General features: G+C 40.9%; 1 protein-coding gene across 11 annotated transcripts in view; it reads right to left on the bottom strand.

Moving 5' to 3' along the window:
* Positions 1–19,751, bottom strand: part of HSPG2 (heparan sulfate proteoglycan 2) — a 2,126,006-nt gene that overhangs the window by 316,720 nt on the left and 1,789,535 nt on the right. For all 11 annotated transcript variants that reach the window (XM_044063227.1, XM_044063230.1, XM_044063231.1 and 8 more), the window contains one exon: positions 15,503–15,769. In XM_044063227.1, the coding sequence (XP_043919162.1) occupies positions 15,503–15,769 (267 nt within the window). The remainder of the gene's footprint in view (positions 1–15,502; positions 15,770–19,751) is intronic.

The following is a 19,751-nucleotide window of genomic DNA, read 5'->3' as shown; positions in this document are numbered from 1 at the left end:
TGTGCACACCCTTAAACTAACACTTTGTTGAAGCATCTTTTGATTTAACTACAGCATTCAGTCTTACACACCTGCCATCAAAGAGACTCTGATTAATCCCAAATAAAGTTCAGCTGTCCTAGTAGGATTTTCCTGACATTTACTCAGTTGCCTGCTACAGCAAAAGCCATGGTTCACAGACAGCTTACAAAGCATCAAAGGGATATCATTGTTGAAAGGTATCAGTCAGAAGAAAGGTACAAAAAACATTCCACAGCATTGGATATACCATGGAACACAGTGAAGACAGTCATCAAAAAGTGGAGAAAATATGGGACAACAGTGACATTGCAAAGAACTGAACATCCCTCCAAAATTGACGAAAAGACAAGACGAAAACTGGACAGGGAGGCTGCCAAGAAATCTACAGCAACACTGAAGGAGCTGCAGGAATATCTGGCAAGTACTGGTTGTGTACTAAATGTAACAACAATCTCCAATATTCTCCATATATCTGGACTATGGGGTAGGGTTGCAAGACAGAAGCTTTTTCTTATACAGAAAAACATCCAGGCCTAGCTAAAATTTGCAAAACAATACATCAAGTCTCCCATATGCATGTGGGAAAATATGTTATGGTCTGATGAGACCAAGGTTGAACTTTTTGGCCACAATTCCAAAAGGTACGTTTGGCACAAAAATAACACATCACCAAAAGAACACCATCCCCACGGTGAAGCATGGTGGTGGCAGTATCATGCTTTGGGGGTTGCTTTTCTTCAACTGGAACTGGGGCTATAGTCAAGGTGGAGGGAATTATGAACAGTTCCAAATACCAGTCACTTTTGGCCCACAACCTTCAGGCGTCTGCTAGAAAGATGAAGATGAAGAGGAATTTCATCTTTCAACACGACAATGAACCAAAGCATACATCAAAATCAACAAAAGAATGGCTTCAGCAGAAGAAAATTAAAGTTTTGGAATGGTCCAGTCAGATCACAAACCTAAATCCTATAGAAAATTTGTGAGGTGACCTGAAGAGGGCTGTGCACAAGATATGCCCTCACAATCTGACAGATTTGGAGCACTTTGCAAGGAAGAGTGGGCAAATATTGCCAAGTCAAGATGTGCCATGATGATAGACTCCTATCCAAGAAGACTGAATGCTGTAATTAAATCAAAAAGTGCTTCAACAAAGTATTAGTTTAAGGATGTGTACATACAACAAAGTATTAATTTAAGGGAGTGCACACTTATGCAACCAACATATTATACATTTTTTTTATTTTTTTTATATTTTTTTCCCTAACAGATTTGTTTGTTTTTTAATTGAATTGTATAGGTTATAGGTCACATTAAAGATGGGAAAGGTTTTGAAATGATTTACTGTGGTCTAATTTTTTTATATCACAAAAACATGGCATTTTAACAGGGGTGTGTAAACGTTTTATATTCACTATGTGTCTGTATGTATATATATATATATATATATATATATATATATATATATATATATATATATATATGTGTGTGTGTGTGTGTGTATATACACACACACACACACATATATATATATATATATATATATATATATATATATATATATATATATATATGTATATCATATAGAAAAAAAGAAAGCACAATTGCCCCTGGTTCTTGCAAAACCAATTTTGCTGCTGGGACATGATAAAAAGTAGTACATAGTCTGCCCTGTGAAAAAAGCAATATAGAGTCTGCACCATGATAAAAAGGACTGCAAAGTTTGCATTATGATAAAAAGGCATGCAGTCTTCACTATTATTAAAAGGAATGCAGAAAGTACAGTTGTGTACACTTACCATAAATGTAGATATTCGAGTGTATTCATTGTTTCAGTCATCACATTTGGGTTATCTGCTTGCAGGTAGCCCTCAGTCAGCCTGATTAACAAAGTCTTGGGTCCTGCATTGGTTGCTGTCCCTTCTTCCATGACGTCAGGTCGTCAGGGGTACAAAACATGCAGCCAATGCCACTACATCAGTTTTTCTTGCCCCAGATGTCAGGTGCCCCCTAATGGGAAGCAATTAAATCTATAAATACAAGGATATACCTCCAACAGAAAAGCAAATACACCAAAAAGCTTTTAGAGCATAGTAAGTGAGAGTAGAGGTATAGCCAAAGGAAGAAAAGGGGTCTGGAGGGAGGGTAACCAGGACTGCAACAGTGAATACACTCGAGCATCTACATTTATGGTAAGTGTATACAACTGTACTAACTTCGTGTTTCACTGTTGCAGTCATTACATTTGGGTAGATTCCCAAAGCTAAGGATGGGGAGGAGGAATTTAAATAGAATTAGGACCAGCTATAAGGCCCTGCAAGACTGCAGTGGCAAAACCAGCCCTGGATTTAGAGAAAATTGGCAACTGATAATGCTTGGTGAAAGTATGTACAGAACTCCAGGTAGCAGCTTCTAGGATGCCCCTAGTAGGGATGCCCCTGAGAAAGGCTGTAGAGGTAGATGCAGCCCTGGTTGAATGAGGTCTGATGCCCTGTGGGATAGGTTTTCCATGGTGCTTATAGCAGAAATGAATGCAGTGGCCTATCCATTTTGAAATGGTTTGTTTTGAAATAGCTTTCCCCTCTGTCCCTGCAGCTAATGCCACCAGTAGTTGTTCAGATTTCCTTTGAGGTTTAGTCCTGTTCAAGTAGAATCTAAGCTGTCTGCACATCTAAAGAGTGCAGTATCCATTCCCCTTTGTTCTGTGGGTTAGGAAAGAAGGTAGGCAAATGAATGGACTGATTAAGAGCCACACTGGATACCACCTTGGGCATGAAGGAGGGATTGGTTCTGAGGGACACCCTGTCTGCATGAAAGATGATGAAAGGTTCCACTGCCATAAGGGACTATAATTCAGATACCCTTCTTGCAGAAGTGATTGCCAAAAAGAAAGCTGTTTTTCCAGGAAAGAAATTTTTAAATCTGCTGTAGCAGCAGGCTTGAAAGGAGGAAGAGTGAGTTTCTCCAAGACAAAGTTAAGATCCCAGGCTGGAGTTGGAGCTCTCCTGGGTGGACTTAAATTTTTGGCCCCTCTGAGGAACTGTTTGAGCAGTGGGTGAGAGAAGAGGGGAGGCTCTGTGCTATAATGAGCTGAAATGACTGAGGCATGAATTTTGATGGAGGAAAAAGACAAGCCCTTATGAAGCATCTCAGTCAAGTATTGTAGAATCTGAGGTAAACTGGGCACTGCTGCGTTCATTCCTTGAGATTGGTTCCAAGCACAGAATCTTTTCCATTTTGCAGCATAAGATTTTCAAGTACTAGGCCTCCTTGCTTCTAAAATGATATCCATCTCTGATTTACTGAGGGATGGTAAAGGAGAGATTAGGTAATTAGCCAGGCTGCTAGGTTTAGGGTTTGCAGTTGAGGGTGCAGAATCTGGTTCTCCTGCTGAGACAACAGGGAAGGAGTCTGAGGCAGGTGCCATAGAGCCAAACGTGACACACTGCGCAAGAGTGGATACCAGTGTTGGCGAGGCCAGTCTGGTGCAATCAATATCATCCTTGGCTTGTCCTGTTTGATCTTTAGTAGCACCTTGGAGAGCAGAGGCAGAGGAGGAAAGGCATAAACTGATAGGTTTTTCCAGCTGAAGGATAGAGCATCCACTTTCCAAGCTAGCTTGTGGGGAATCCTTGTGCAAAATTTGTCCAGTTGATGGTTCTGGGGAGAGGCAAACAGGTCTATATCTGGGCTTCCCCATTTGCTTGTCAACATGTTGAAAATCCTTGGTTCCAGTTTCCACTCGTGTGGGTCCATGAAGTTTCTACTTAGTCCATCTGCCAGTGTATTTAGTTTTCCTGGCAGGATGTGAGCTTGTAGATTCACTTGGTAGCTCAAGGCTGTGTTCCACAATGCCATGGCTAGTCTGCAGAGGGGGTAAAAATGTGTACCCCCCTGCTTGTTTATGTACCACATGACAGTGGTGTTGTCCATCTTTACCATTAGTTGTCCTGGAAGAATGTGGTCCTTGAAGGCTGTCAGAGCATTCTGTACAGCTAACATTTCCTTTTGATTTATGTGCAGGTGCATTTGACTTGGGTTCCATTTGCCCTGAATGCACTTCCCTGCCAGGTGAACCCCCCATGCATACGTCTGTTGTTAAGATTTGTGCGGCAGGGGGTAATGTGAATGGTAGTTCCCTGTTTTGGTGGCAGGCCTCTGCTCACCAAAGGAACTCTAGGCATAGGCAAGGTATGACAGGAATCCTTGCTTCTAGAGCCTGTGAATGTTGACACCATAGGCTTTTGAGATACCATTGTAGTTTCCTCATATGCACCCTTGCAAATGGAATTAGAAGAATGCAGGAGGCCATGAACCCCAAGGCTTGCAGTATTTGCCTTGCAGATAGCTGGGTTTTTGTGGCCACTTGTTTGAAGTAAGTTGTCAAATGTATCCATTTCTCTGGCATGAGGAAAGCCATCTGGGAAGTTGTATTCAAGCTTGCTCCCAGGAATATAATTTGTTGACAGGGTACCAGGTGGGATTTATTTTCGTTTATGGTGAACCCCAGGCAAGTCAGTACCCTTTGAACAAAAGCCAGATGACTGAAAAGAATGTCCTTGCTTTCTGCCTGAATTAGACAATCATCCAGGTATGGGTATATTTGAATATTTCTTTGCCTGTAAAATGCAATGACTGGAGCTAGGCACTTTGTGAATACCCTGGGTGCAGTAGATAAGCCAAAGGGCAGTGCAGAGAACTGATAGTGCATGTAGCCTGCTTTGAAACGTAGGTATCTTCTGCAAGACTCCCTGATAGGGATGTGCAGGTATGCTTCTTTTAAGTCTAGTGTTGCCAACCATGCATCCTTGCCTAGCATAGGAAGCAGCTGGTGAAGAGTCAGCATTATGAATTTTGGAATCACCAGAAAGGTGTTTAGGATAGAAAGGGCCAGGACAGGATGCCATGTATTGCCTTTTCTGGGTACCAGGAAAAGTCTTGAATAGAAACCTTGTCCCTTTTCCTCTTCTGGTACCAAATGAATAGCCCCCATGTTTAAGAGAGAGAGTACCTGATTTTGGGCCTCTGCCCACTGATTTGGGGTAGATCTGGCTACCCGCTTGGTGTTGGTAACGTGTGAAATGAAATCTGTATCCTTGGGACACTACATTTAAAACCCATTTGTCCTGGGTAATGAGTTCCCAGTTTCTGGCCTGCAGACCAATCTTTCCGCCTAAAGGAGCATTCAGTTGGGAAGTGCTTGGAAGTTTTAAAAGCAAGTCATTGAGACGGTTTTCCATCGGGGGAGTCTTACTGCTCCCAGGTTTGGGTGTGGGAACCCCCCACTGTCTAGTCTTGTGTGTCCCTTGGGACTGAAACCTGGGGTTTCTGTTGTATCTGGGTTTGGATTGAGAAGACCTGGAGGGGACTGGAAAGGACCAATATTTAGAGGGCCAGTGCCTACTAAATCTAGGAGGCTGAACTTGTAAGAAATCTTTAACAGTCTGCATAGATTTAACTTTATCTTCCATCTTTTTAAGAACTTCCTCAGCCTTGTTGCCAAACAGGCGTTCCTGATTTAAGGGAGCATCCAACACTTTGGCTTTAACATGATCAGGCAAAGATTGCTCATTATGCCAAACATGCCTTCTGAGCACAGACCCAGTAACAGCAGCCCTGCAAGAGGCCTCTAACGAATCAAATTCACATTGCAAAGTATGTTTTCTAACCTGTTCAGCAGAATGCATTAAATCCTGTAATTCTTTACTTTCAGTGCAGTCAGGAATTAACATAATTTTAAGCAATCCAATAACATGTTGTTGATACTTTAACATACGAAACTGGCAGTTTAAAGCCCTAATGGCCAAGGCTGCAGAAGAGTAAACTTTCTTACCCCATCTATCCAGCACCCTGGAGTCTCTATCAGAGAGGGTAGGATTTTTAGCAGTAGAAGCCTTAATGCCTTTGGGTCCCTGTGAAATAGTCTCTGGATCCGCAACAGGATTTTTAAAAAGGAACTTGTGAGAATCAGGAACCCTGTAATATCTATCAGGTTTTCTGAGAGCAGGAGGCAAATAATCAGGGGCCAAACCAGATTCTGAAAAGGCATCAACAATGTCTAGTACAGGAGGTATAGCAAAAGGCCTATGCTGAGGCAGGAGTAAGAAATCCCTAAGCCTCTTTTTTGAATCAGAAAAATCCTGGTTTTCCCAGTAGAAATGCTCCCTTAGAGTATGCAAGGTTTCACCAAAAGAAAAATCCTCTGGAGGGGAAGCAGAGGGAATAGAGTCCTCTGCATCAGAATCCTCATAAGTAGAAAAGGTCAAATCCAGATCATCAGAAGAATCAGAAAAATCAGAATCCTGTTCAGAAGATTCATAAACAACTTCAGTCCTAGGTCTCTTACAAGGGGGATGTTGGCTTCCTCTGATTAGAGTTATAAGATCTTCAGCCATTCTTGTCATTTGTTTTTTAAGCATAGAGGCCTGAGCATGCGGCCTGGGCGTTGGTTTCTTAGGCATGGTTCGAGATTTTGGCCTAAATGAAGAAGGAGGCATTGGTTTAATATGCAAGTCCATAGGCCTGAATACACCCTCAGAAGCTGGTGCCTGCACAGCGGCTCCGGACCCATCCAAGGTGGAGACATCAGCAGGTTCCACAGTTGAAGCATCTCGAGGCATACCGGACTCTGAATGGGTCTCAGTAGAGGCCCACGAGTCAGAAGTATCAGGTATCAGGGGCTGCGAAAGCACCCCACTGAGTACCGGTGAACTGTCAACTGGCTTAGGAGAAGCGTCGTCGGCAGCTATGGACCTCGGCGGCCTGTCTGTGTCTTTATCTTTGCATTTTTTCAGAATCCCGGTAGTCGGACGGCTAACCGACGACATTTCTGGATAATTAAACCGAGAACTGAAATATTTAGAAGCAAATATATACCGACGACGGATAGTGCGCTGATTAAATAAAGCACAAAACCGACAGCAAGGTACGTTGTGGTCAGGGCCTAGGCAAGGAATGCAGTGCTAATAAAACTTTTTCTGAGGTATTTGCTTTCCACAAGTAATGCAATTATTAACTTTTACTGACATCGGTAAGGAGCAAGAAAAAGTTTCCCCAACGGGGTACTTAGCTTTAGTTGAAAACTTTGGTTCTGAAACTCGAAAAGAAAATTTCAGGAGTTGGACGACCGGCACTTGCGAACTACTTCTGCTTCGGGCAACGCATGGCAAGAAAGACTGATGTAATGGTGTCCTCTGCATGTTTTATACCCCTGACAACCTGACATCATGGAAGAAGGGACAGCATCAGATGCAGGACCCAAGACTTTGTTAATCAGGGCGTCTGAGGGCTACTGCAAGCAGATAACCCAAATGTAATGACTGCAACAGTGAAACATGAAGAACATCCTACACCATGATAAAAAGTAGTGCAGGGTCTACATCATGACAAAAAAAGGAATGCAGCGTTTGCAAGTCTGCAAAGTGATAAAAAGTAATACAGAGTCCAGACAGTGATAAAAAGTAATGCAGAGTTTGCACACTGTGGTAAAACACAATGCAGAGTCTGCACCATGATAAAAAGTAGTGCAGGGTCCACACCATGATAAAAAAGAATGCAGAGTCTGCAAGTCTGGGACATGATAAAAAATAATAGAGTCTGAACTGTGACAAAAGGTAATGCAGAGAATGTACTGTGATAAAAAAGTAATACAGAGTCTGCACTGTGAAAAAAGAAATATAGAGTCTGCAATGTGTAAAAAGGAATGCAAAGTTTGCATCATGATAAAAAGTAATGTAGAGTGTGTACTGTGATAAAAAGGACAAGAAGGAATGCAGAGTCTGCAAGGCCTCACCTTGATAAAAAGTAACACAAGAGTCTACAAGTCTGCACTGTGATAAAAAGTAGTGCAGAGCAAGCAAGTCTACACCATAATTTGATATAATAATGTAACAGTGTCAGTGGTGCAATATGTAACACATTCATAGTTGTTGAAAAGACTGTGGGTTCTATTCCCACACCAGGTAAATCAAGTGCTGACACTGCAGTACAGCATAAGGGAGGTGGTGCACTCCTGAGTGTGCTATTCTTCAAATAAGATGTTAAACCGAGGCTCCATCTACTTGATTTGGTGGTAGCTCCCACAACACCTATCGAAAAGAAATGGAGAAGTTCTTCCATGCTTTGGCCAAATTTCCGCTCAGGTCTCCCCTGAAAAGAGGCTACTAGCTTAGTTGGACTAACCTGGTCAACAACAAACAAATAAAATAAGAATAAAAGATAATAATAAAAAGTAATACAGTCTGCACTGTGATAAAAATAAATGCAGAGTCTGTAAGTCTGCACCACAATAAAATGTAAATCGGAGTCCGCACCATGACAAAACATAATGTAGTCTGCACCAGGAGAAAAAGTAATGAGGGTCTACACCACAATAAAATTAATGCAGGGTCAGCACCATGATAAAAAGTAAAATAAGGTCTGCAGTGTGATAAAACGTAATGTAGGGTCTGCACTATGACCAAAAGTAATACAGAGTCTGCAGAGTAATAAAAGGTAATGCAGACACAGCACCACAATAAGAGATAATGCTGAGTCTGTACCATGACAAGGCTGATTTTCCTGGCTTAGTAAATGACCAAACAGCTGCTTTGCCTTATGCAGAAACATGGATTCTTGTCATCAGCTGTGTTAAGGGGTACTTCTTTTCAACTGAAATTGTCTAGAAAGTAAATCAATAAAAGAATGTGTAATTTTGGGATAACATCTAAGACCACCCTAGGTAGGAATTTTGACTTTCTACAGACTGTAATCTCATCCTTGCAAAAAAGAGACAAGTTTGGTTAGATCAGAGAACCTGTAGTTCAACATCTTGCATGTTGAAATAAAGGTATCATGAAATAGATTTTATTGTGACAAATTTTATGTCCAATATAGACCAAGGCCCTCTTGGAGGGGAGATGACTCCAAGTTCAAATGTTAACCTGGAGTATGAACTGCCTGTCGGGCGCTAGGATCCGCCACATAACACAAGCACTCAGGTCACTCCAAGGCAAGTACAAATATGACTCAGTCATTGTCCATGCTGGTGTGAATGACCTGAGATGTACCTCCCTGGACTATATGAAAAGAGACATAGAGGAGCTCTCTGAGCATGTAGCCCAGGCCGGTATGACCCTGACCTTGAGTAGCATCTTACCCTCACCAAGAATTATGCCACAATATGAAGACAAGATGATCAATTTCAACAATTGGCTTAAGTATTGGTGTCATTCAAAGGGGATCCAATGCCTGTCAGCCTGGGATGACATACTCGACAAGCCACGATGCTTCGCTAGGGACGGCTTGCACCTGTAACCCCTGGGCTTCCGGATATTGGCAAAGGCTCTTGCTACCCCCATAGTGCCTTTTTTAGGCAAGGCTCAAAAGACAAACCCACCTCCACAGGTATCACTAGGGATAAGAAACTAAGAGTAATGCTACTCAACGCCAGAAGTCTAAACCTCAAGATGCACGCACTCAAAACTCTCCTTAGCATGGAGAACATCGATATCTGTGCAGTAACAGAAACCTGGTTCAAGACTCCCGAGAGCACCCCAGCACTACCAGGTTATACCTCATACCATGCTTTTCGGCCCCAAAACTTGGACCGAACCACAAAAGGAGGGGGAGTATCAATATTTGTCAAAGATACCCACACCTCCAGGTTGGTGGCACAGCACGAAGCATCAGAGACTATCCATGTGCAACTAACAGTGGGTAAAACTGCCATCCAGTTTATAGCCTGCTACAGACCACCCTCCCAAACCCAGGAACCCCACTCGCCCTTCCTGAGAAAACTGGAAAATATGAAGGTCTCACCAAACACCATTATATTGGGCGACTTCAACTACCCAAACATAGAGTGGGAGCATTACTCTAGCTCCAACACCCTAGCCCAAAGGTTCCTAGAATTTATAAACTCAAATGCTATGGAACAACTTGTTACCACTCCCACAAGAGGGGAAAACATACTGGACCTGATCATCACTAACATGGGGACTCTATGCTCCAGACCAGAAGTGTATCCCTCATTGGTAAGATCAGACCATAAACTAATCTCACTGGATATTCACATCCCGATTCCACCCCCTGCCCTGAAAACCACAGTGAAAAACTTCTCTAATGCAAATTTCACACTCCTCAAAACCGAGGTGGAATCCTTCAAAGCCCCCGGACCTGTGGAAAATACGGCCCAGACCACAGAATCCTTTATAAACGCATTCTATGAACACCTTCAGGAATGCATGGATCATGCAATCCCAAATAAAACCAAGTCCCAATCCTCCAAAAGCAGACGTCCTGTCTGGTGGACCCCAGCCATAAACAAACTATACAATAGAAGGAGGAAGCTACTACATGATAGAGCAAAATCCCAAAAAGGGAAGGCATCTCTGATCAGTATTAGCAAAAAACTACGGGCACTCATAAAATCGTCTAAGGCCAGCTTTGAGAGAAAAATTGCACAGGACACTAAGGATAATCACAAGGCTTTCTTTAGTTATGTTAGGAACCTGGGAATTCCCAGATATGCTCAGAATTAGTCCAAAATGACAAAAAATACACCGAACCCACAGACATTGCCAACATCCTAGCTGACAGGTTCAGCGCAAACTCGCACCCCCCACCAAAAGGGCAAATATCTATCCCAGCAGAGTGCTGCCCCCCTGTCATCTCAGATGCTCAGGTAAGAGCTGCCCTCTCCAAAGCAAAAAACACAGCATCAATGGGACCAGACGGTGTCCCAGGCTGCATCCTACATGAACTCCAAGAAGAGCTAAACCCAAACATAAAACTACTTTTCAATCTCAGCCTTACTACAGGATATGTACCCAAAGAGTGGCATACAGCAACAGTGGTCCCTCTCCACAAAGGTGGTGCCTCAACGGATCCTGGAAACTATCGCCCCATAAGCCTGACTAGCTTGGTCTGCAAAGCTATGGAAAGGATCATCATGGACTTCATAAATAAAGATATTGGGGACCTACAGACACTGGATCCTACCCAGTTTGGCTTTGTTAAGGGCAGATCCTGCCTCTTAAGCCTGGTAGATTTCTTTGAAACAGTCACTAAGGCCATTGACGAGGGGAAGGTGGTCCACACAGCCTACCTGGAATTCGCAAAAGCCTTCGATACAATACCCCACTCGGGCATTATAGATAAGCTCACCAGCTTAAATATAAACCCCTATGTCACTAGATGGGTTGCAAACTGGCTCAAGGACAGAACCCACATGGTTAGAATTGCTGGAGCCATGTCAGACTCCAAACCAGTTACAACTGGCGTCCCACAAAGCTCAGTCCTGGGACCTCTCTTGTTCGGTATATATTTCTCGGAGGTACAGGCCAACACGGAAGGACTGTGGCTGACCAAGTTTGCAGATGACTGCAAACTGGGCGCCATAATCGACACTCCAGCCGACACAAGCATCCTCCAAAAGGGCCACATAGAAACAAACAACTGGTGCCAGAGCCATGGCCTCAAGCTAAACGCCAAAAAGTGTATAGTCATCCCCTTTGGCAAAAACAAAGTGCCCACAAATTACCACATAGGTGGTAATCCATTAAGTACAGAAGAAGTAATTAGGGACCTGGGGACCCAAGTTGATAGCAATCTCTCATTTGACAACCACGTGGCCAAAGTGGTTAGAAAAACATTTTATATAGCCCACCTAATCATGAAGGGATTCACATCTAGATCAAGGGAGGTCATCGTGCCTCTTTACTCATCCCTCATCAGGCCCATAATTGAGTACAATGCCCCTTTTGGGATGTACCTTACTAGACACCTGCAGCAACTGGAAAGACCCCAAAAGTACCTCACCAAGAGGATCAAAGGGCTCAAACAGATGCCATATGCTGCCCGGTTAAAGAAACTCCAGCTCTACTCAGTGGCATACCGCCTGCTCAGAGGCGATCTGTGCCTGACGTATAAAGCCATGTCCAACCCGGAATTAATGGACATGCTGCACCTCAGAAAATCCAAATCTCATCGAGCTATGCGCTTGAGAAACTTGAACCTCAGCACTGAAATAAATAGGACATGCTGGAGGGACAGATTCATAACCCAGAGGCTCCCTTCACTCTGGAATAAAATCCCAGTCCAGGTTAGGCAGAGTCCCTCATTGACTCTCTTCAAGAGGAATCTTGATGAGTGGATGGGAGATCGTAGGTTTACCCCGGGTATCACTTCTGTGTCACTGTTAGACAGAGGCACAGTATACTAACCTCAAAAAAGGGCATAGCAAAATTATTTTGTTTATTATTATGTTTATCAAAATTGTTAATACTGTAAAAATTTGAATAGAGTCTTGTGTGACTTACTGCTTTATTTCTTCTTTAATTGTACTATTCCTACTCTTGCAAAAATTTTGAAATAGAAATCCTCACTCTATGTTATAGTTTTGCTAAATTACTTTTGCACTGTTACTATGCTTCTTGGGAATAGTTCTCTACATGCTTATAATTTCTATCTTATTGTGCTATTTTTAGTTTATTTTTATTATTATTATTTACTAGTATATAGTGGAGCTTTTCTCCTCGGGCCTCTGCTGAAAATGGACATGTATCCAGCCAGACTAGCCCAGTCAACAAATGTAAAATAAATAAATAAATAAATAAAATTTTAAAATGGGTGGCGAAAGCCAAACACACTCTGGCTATTCTTATAAATGCCCTAGGGCAGATAGCCTAGTATGTACCTATGAATCTATGAATAGGTAATTTTAACTGCAAAAAGGCCCCTCAGGAAAAGTATGGAATACTTCAGAGATGGCTATAATTTCCCCTTATCTCTGTTCTTTATAGACTTGAAATAGTGAGAAGAAGTGCCTTAAATGTGGTATGCCTTTGAACCAGCTATGATGAAGATGAAGAAAAGTCAAGAAAAAAGGCCAGGTAAGCTTCCCTGCAGCCAGCAAAAGGTAAGCACCTTTTTTCAACATACTAAAACTACATAAGGTTACCTGTTCAGTAGTTAAGAATCCGACCCCAGTTATCTGGTATTGGGAAGAAATAGGTTGTTTTATGCTATATTAATTTGTGGCTTATAAGCTAAAATAATAAATAGTTAAGTACCATGCATTACTTTATATTAATGTCACATCCCAGAACATCAGCATTCATGTATTCATGTGAATTTATTTAATTAAACTGATTCACTGCAGGCTACAACCTCAATTACACACACACATTTACACACATAAAGCAAATCAAATGTATATCACATTTTTGAAATGTAGGAGGAAACAACCCAGATAAAAGATGAACATAAAAAATCTCAATGCAGAAAGTGACCAGAAATCATGACTGAACCCCAGAATCTCAACTTATGAGGCAGAAACCTTAACGACCAAGCCTCTCTGCCTCCTGTATATGTTAAGTGTAAGTTATTTGGCCAGGCAGCCATTTGAAGTAGACAAATACAAAAACCACTGGACACTGCAATGGGTGACTGCTGGTTCATCTGATTTTGGCAACTTTACCTGCTCAGGTGTTTGTATCATGGAGAGGAGGTAGTATATGGGAAGAGTTCCCTGCTGAACTCTGGGGGAGGCTGGCACTCAGGGCTGAGAGGGGCAGGAGTAGCTGACTGACCACTATATGATGCCCAGGGATGTGTACACCCTCAAGCCACTCCTCACTGCCTACCCCGTGTGATGAATAGTTGTATTAAAATGCTGCAGGAGGGTGTTAGGGCTAGGAAGAATCCTGGTCCCCTTTAGGATGATGGCACTATTCTTGGAACCTCAACTATAACCCCTTGTGGATGAGAGAAGTAATAATAAACAAACAAATAATTCTATTTGTTAACCAGGTAGGCATACTGGACACACAGATCCTTTTCAGGGGTGACTCAGAAGCAATGTCTGGTTAAGTGACTTGCTTAAGGTGACACAGTAGGCAAAGGTGGGTAGAGGGAATCAAACCATGTAACACAGCAACTACAGCTTGCAACATCAACCTTTGCACCACCTGCCAGACAAAACTGTAAACTTGTAATTTAAGTTCTCATCCTAAGAGAACAAATGGGACAACCGGGTGTGCCAGGAGGGAGGTTTGATGGTTAGAAGAGGTACTGTGTAAAAAAAAATAGTTAAATAAAGCTGTATATAAAATTCCAGGAGAGTTTTCTTACACAGGCCAGAAAACCAAAAAATGTGAAAGGATAAAATGCTTACAACAGTGTTTTATATGGGTATTATGGTTACAATTACGCAGAATGATAGTAGGCATCATGGCAATGTCTTTTAATGAGAAGTTACAAAACAGGGGCAGCTCCAGCTGCGGAATTACCTTCACATAAATTTCTAATGAAATCAGAGTACTTGTGTCTGTGTGACCAAAATAATAGGAGGCTAAATAAAACTATGGCTGAGATGCTGAATGCTGACTTGAACTGGTACATTTAGCCGTGTTAACTGTCCTTTATTCAAAATAACCAAACAAAATAAAATTGTAATGCACACGCAAAATGCACTATTAAGAATATTCTGCTGTTTTAATTCATGCCAAGATGATGACCTTCAACCACAAAGATTTTAGAATTACTCTGTGTAGCTTATTAAAAAATAACTTCAGAAGAGAAAATGGAAAAATATATTGCTGTAAAGGGATTTAAATTATGTGACAATGACATGTGATTGAAATGCAGAATCCTGAAAGTCTCACCAAACAGCAAAATCACAGACTTGTAATAAGAAAAGAAACCAATCCATTGCAAAAATTGTTCAATATTTTTCTAGGTGGCAAGACCCTCTACACCCTCTAGAACAGTTCTCAACGTTTACCAACAGAATTTGGAACAAAGTAAAAAATAACTAAGAAAAAGGTCCCAATTAGGAACACAATTTAAATGTTGGCACTGTTATCTTACAAATTCTCAAAATGCTATCCAATTTTAGGAGGAATGGAACAAAACTTTGAGAAACATCAGAGGGTGTTCCTAAAAAATAGAGAAAGTTGAAAGATGCATTTCCACACTTTCTTCTACTTTTCAACTCTAACTCTGAGATCAAAAAACTCAGGGAACTGCAAATACTTTGTTTTCTCCAAGAAACCCTAGCAATTACCTTTATACAAAGAAAAAAAGGGTGTGTATGGGGGGGGGGGGGCACAGCTGTTTTACACATCTTTTGTTTTAGCAAGCCAATTTTAAAATTACACTACTCAAACAAATGGCTGCTAATCATTCAGTTTTCCTACACATAATCAACTAGAAAAAGGTACAAACATTTCAGAGTGCAGTTTAAACATGTCATTCTGGGAAAGTTAACCTGGTATATTTCTGAAAGTCAGGTGACGATTAAGAAAAAGTAAATTCTATTTCTGGTTTCCGAAATGTTTGTAAAATTAATGTGTATTACACAAATGTAGAATAATGTACATTAGTCTCTGCAGAGGCTAGCAAGAATGTGTTTTAAACCATCTGCTGCTAGTTATGAGCTGTCTCTACTCGTTAACAGAAATGAAGCAAAAGCCAAATTAAGAACTGTTATTCGACTTACTTAACACATTGAGGATAACCTGAGACTTGACGGTACCAACGTCATTAATGGCAGTACAGCGATAGTACCCTGCATCAGACTTCTTGACCTGGTCGATCTTCAGCACTCCATTCTGAATAACAACATCAGGAGACATCTGGCCATCTGCCTTGCTCCAACTGACCGTTGGCTTTGGATCTCCAATTCCCAAGCACTCAAACTCAACAGAACTACCCACCATGACATTCTGAATGTAAGTTCTTACGTTTATCACCACCTTGGGCAGAGCTGTGGAAAAATTCAATGAAAGGACTTACTTACATCAGATATTTTATAACAGTTACAAAATACTGCAGCTACATTTCTATATAGTCTTTTTGAAAGCTGAATGTGAAAAGCAACATTCTTGCTCTGGTAACGTCCCTCGATATTCTAACTTCAGACAGGTATGCATAGCATGTATGAACAACTGGGAAAGTTGATAGTCATTTTTGGCTTCTCTACAGATCAGATGAGAAAAGTTACAAAACAGATATTTGCTCCCTCATATTCTTATCATAATTTAATTGTAGCCCAAAAAGTTCAGAGTCCTTCATGATGACAAAATTATATCATTTGGAGAGGCACAATACCACAGAAACAATATTAATGGGGAAGCAGAGCTGGAACAATTTATGTAACATGGAAGTGGGAAAGTGCTATACTTGCAGAATGTAAAATAAAACAACTGTCCAGTTATAATCAATACTAAACTAGGCCAAATTATGTACTTTGATAACAAATATTTTGTAGCTTGCAACTGGCCCATTCAATACCACAAAAATCTTCAATAATCTTCACAAAAAATTATGTTAACATAAATGAAATAGCCAAAAAATACAGTTTACCAATGCTCTGAGCAGTAATGAAACTATAAATTAATAAAAGTTATTTTTGAATGTAATTTATTGCAGGTGAATTCACACAATGACATTCTCCAGAATGCACTTGGTAAGAGGACATAGCTTTAACCTACTTCAGAACAATTTACGGGTCCAAATCCACAGGTGAGGAGGATACATTAAATACGATCTGTCACTTCTCAATGCGGTATAAAATAAATAAGCAGGAAAGCCATCATCTTTTTGCTACAAGTACAGAAAGGATACTGTCTTCTTTCATACCTTGTACCAACTCTATAGAAAATGCCTTTCTCTCTCTCTCTCTCTCTCTCTCTCTCTCCCTCCCTCTTTTTTCGGCTTTACACAAAGAGCACTCTCTGGTTTCCTCATTTAATGCGTACGCCCCTTAACTTAACTGCCACAGCACAAATCGGTACCAGTTTTCCATACCCCAGTATTACCTATCCAAAAAGCTCTGTTTACAGTTATTTCCCCCAAAATTCCTCTAGCTACACATGTTCTATTACTCTTCAAACACTGCAGATCTGGTAGTGGTCCTGAAAGCCAAAATTATAAGCCTGCATAGTTAATATTAGTTGCCTTTTGAGAAAGTGTTAAATGACCATCTCTTAATTAGTCAGCTATAAATGAAGAGTTTTTAACTAATGGGTGGCCACTAAGTCAGCTTTCTTCTGTGTATTCCTAAGTGGTTTGTCTTTCTAATTTGTTGCATACCAAAAAGGCCTGAAGGGGTGCCATGCTGGAGTGACATTTTCTTCTGTCTAGAGTCAGGTGGGTCTCTGGCTAACACTGATACTCTTCCATACTTTCTAGCAGATGCGAATGTGTAATAAGTGCTGTATTTACAATGAAACAGTTAGTATTAAAATACAGAAATGGATGTGTTCAAGCTGCAGGAGAACTTCAAGATCTGACAGTTTAATGGTGAGGCTTCTGATTCTAGCCACAGCAATCTGCAGTACAGACTGGAATTTACTGCAAGCCTTTTTATTATACTAGAATGTCTAGAAAGCAGACTTTACCTAAAAAAGACTGTATCACTAAATGTTTTGACAAGTACTTATTTTCAGTGAAACAAAAGGTGCAGGCCTGCCTTAGTGAAGCAAGCAGGGCTGTTGATCATCTCATAGGTTCATACATGAGTATTACGACTACAGTGGATATAAAAAGTGTACACACCCCTTTTAAAATGTCAGGTTTTTGTGATATAAAAAAATTAGACCACAATAAATAATTTCTAAACTTTTCCCACCTTTAATGTGACCTATAAACTGTACAATTCAATTGAAAAACAAACATCTGTTAGGGGAAAAAATATAAAGAATAAAAAATGTACAATACTTTGGTTGCATAAGTGTGTACACTCTTAAACTAATACTTTGTTGAAGCACCTTTTAATTTAATTACAGCATTCAGTCTTCTTGGGTAGGAGTCTATCAGCATGGCACATCCTGACTTGGCAATATTTGCCCACTCTGCCTTGCAAAGCACTCTAAATCTGTCAGATTGCGAGGGCATCTCTTGTGCACAGCCCTCTTCAGGTCACCCCACAGATTTTCTATTGTAATTAGGTCTGGGCTCTGGCTGGGCCATTCCAAAACTTTAATTTTCTTCTGTTGAAACTCTTCTTTTGTTGATTTGAATGTATATGCTTGGGGTCATTTTCATGCTGAAAGCTGAAATTGCTCTTCATCTTCAGCTTTCTAGCAGATGCCTGAAGGTTTTGGGCCAAAAGTGACTGGTATTTGGAACTGTTCATAATTCCCTCCACCTTGACTAAATGTCACAGTGGTTCAGCGGTTAACATTGTCGCCTCACAACAAGAGGTTCTCCGGTTCGATTCTCGGCTGGGGTGCCTTCTGTGTGGAGTTTGAGACCTGATGCATTGTTTTGCAAATTTTAGTCAGGCCTGGATGTTTTTCTGTGTAAGAAAAGGCTTCCATCTTGCAACCCTACTCCACAGTCTAGACATATGGAGAATACGAGAGATTGTTGTTACATGTAGTAAACAACCAGTACTTGCCAGAAATTCCTGCAACTCGTTCAGTGTTGCTGTAGGTCTCTTGGCAGCCTCCCTGACCAGCTTTCATCTTGTCTTTTTATCAGATTGGAGGGACGTCCACTTCTTTGCAATGTCACTGTTGTCCCATATTTACTCCACTTTTTGATGACTGTCTTCACTGTGTTCCATAGTATATCTAATGCTGTGGAAATTTTTTGTACCCTTCTCCAGACTGATACCTTTCAAGAATGAGATCCCTTTGATGCTTTGTAAGCTCTCTGCGAACCATGGCTTTTGGTGTAGCAGGCAACTGAGTAAATGACAGGAAAATCCTACTAGGATAGCTGAACTTTATTTGGGGTTAATCAGTGTCTCTTTAATTGATGGCAGGTGTGTACCCAAGAAGACTAAATGCTGTAATTAAATAAAAACGTGTTTCAACAAAGTATTAGTTTAATGGCGCGCACACTTCTGCAACCAGCATATTGTATGTTTTTTTATTTTTTATAGTTTCCCCCCTAACAGATTTGTTTGTTTTTTAGTTGAATTGTACAGGATATAGGTCACATTAAAGGTGGGAAAAGTTCTGAAATGATTTACTGTGGCCTCATTTTTTTTATATCACAAAAACCTGGCATTTTAATAGGGGTGTGTACACTTTTTATATCCACTACACTTGACTAGGCATGTACAGCAGCTGGAGTGACCTCAGAGGTTCCTCACAAAGAAAATACAAGGTGTAAACAATATGTCCTATGCTGATAAACTAAAAGCCCTATCCCTTTACTCTGTCTCCTAATGTCTATTAAGGGGTGACCTATGCCTGACCTACAAGGCACTCAACTTTCTAAAAGCAATATTTAAAAATTGTCCTTATTTTTGGGCCTTTGTTCAGATTTCTTGCTCTAAGAGACCGAGAGGTATGATGGATGGGGAATGGCAAATTTACACCTGGGGTAGTGCCTATGTCCCTTATGGACAAAGGCACAGGCACAAACCCATGCCATCCTCTTGCCCCTAGGAGCTATATATCAGTTAAAATAAGGTTATATTGATGATATGTAAGGGCTCTTAAGCCATTAGCCTAATAATTTCCTATGAACCTATGAAACAAATAATGGCGAACGAGAATTGGGATTTTACAGCATTCTCACAGAAAAACTGAAAACAGTTCACTTGCTTACAACTTCTGAATTTATGCAAACTTCATATATGTTAATTATCAGAATACAAGTAACATAGCATGTGTCATTAAACTTGTTGAAGAGCAAACTTTTAAAAGCTGATTTGTAAATGCAATGGAGCACGTTTGAAAATCTGCTACTACAAAATGCAAAACTGAGCTGGAACCATATTGGTCTTACAA

Source organism: Protopterus annectens, chromosome 2.part1 (assembly GCF_019279795.1).
Source record: "Protopterus annectens isolate FY-2018-M chromosome 2.part1, PAN1.0, whole genome shotgun sequence".
Classification (NCBI taxonomy): domain Eukaryota; kingdom Metazoa; phylum Chordata; order Ceratodontiformes; family Protopteridae; genus Protopterus; species Protopterus annectens.
This window is presented reverse-complemented; position numbering and strand designations above follow the sequence as displayed.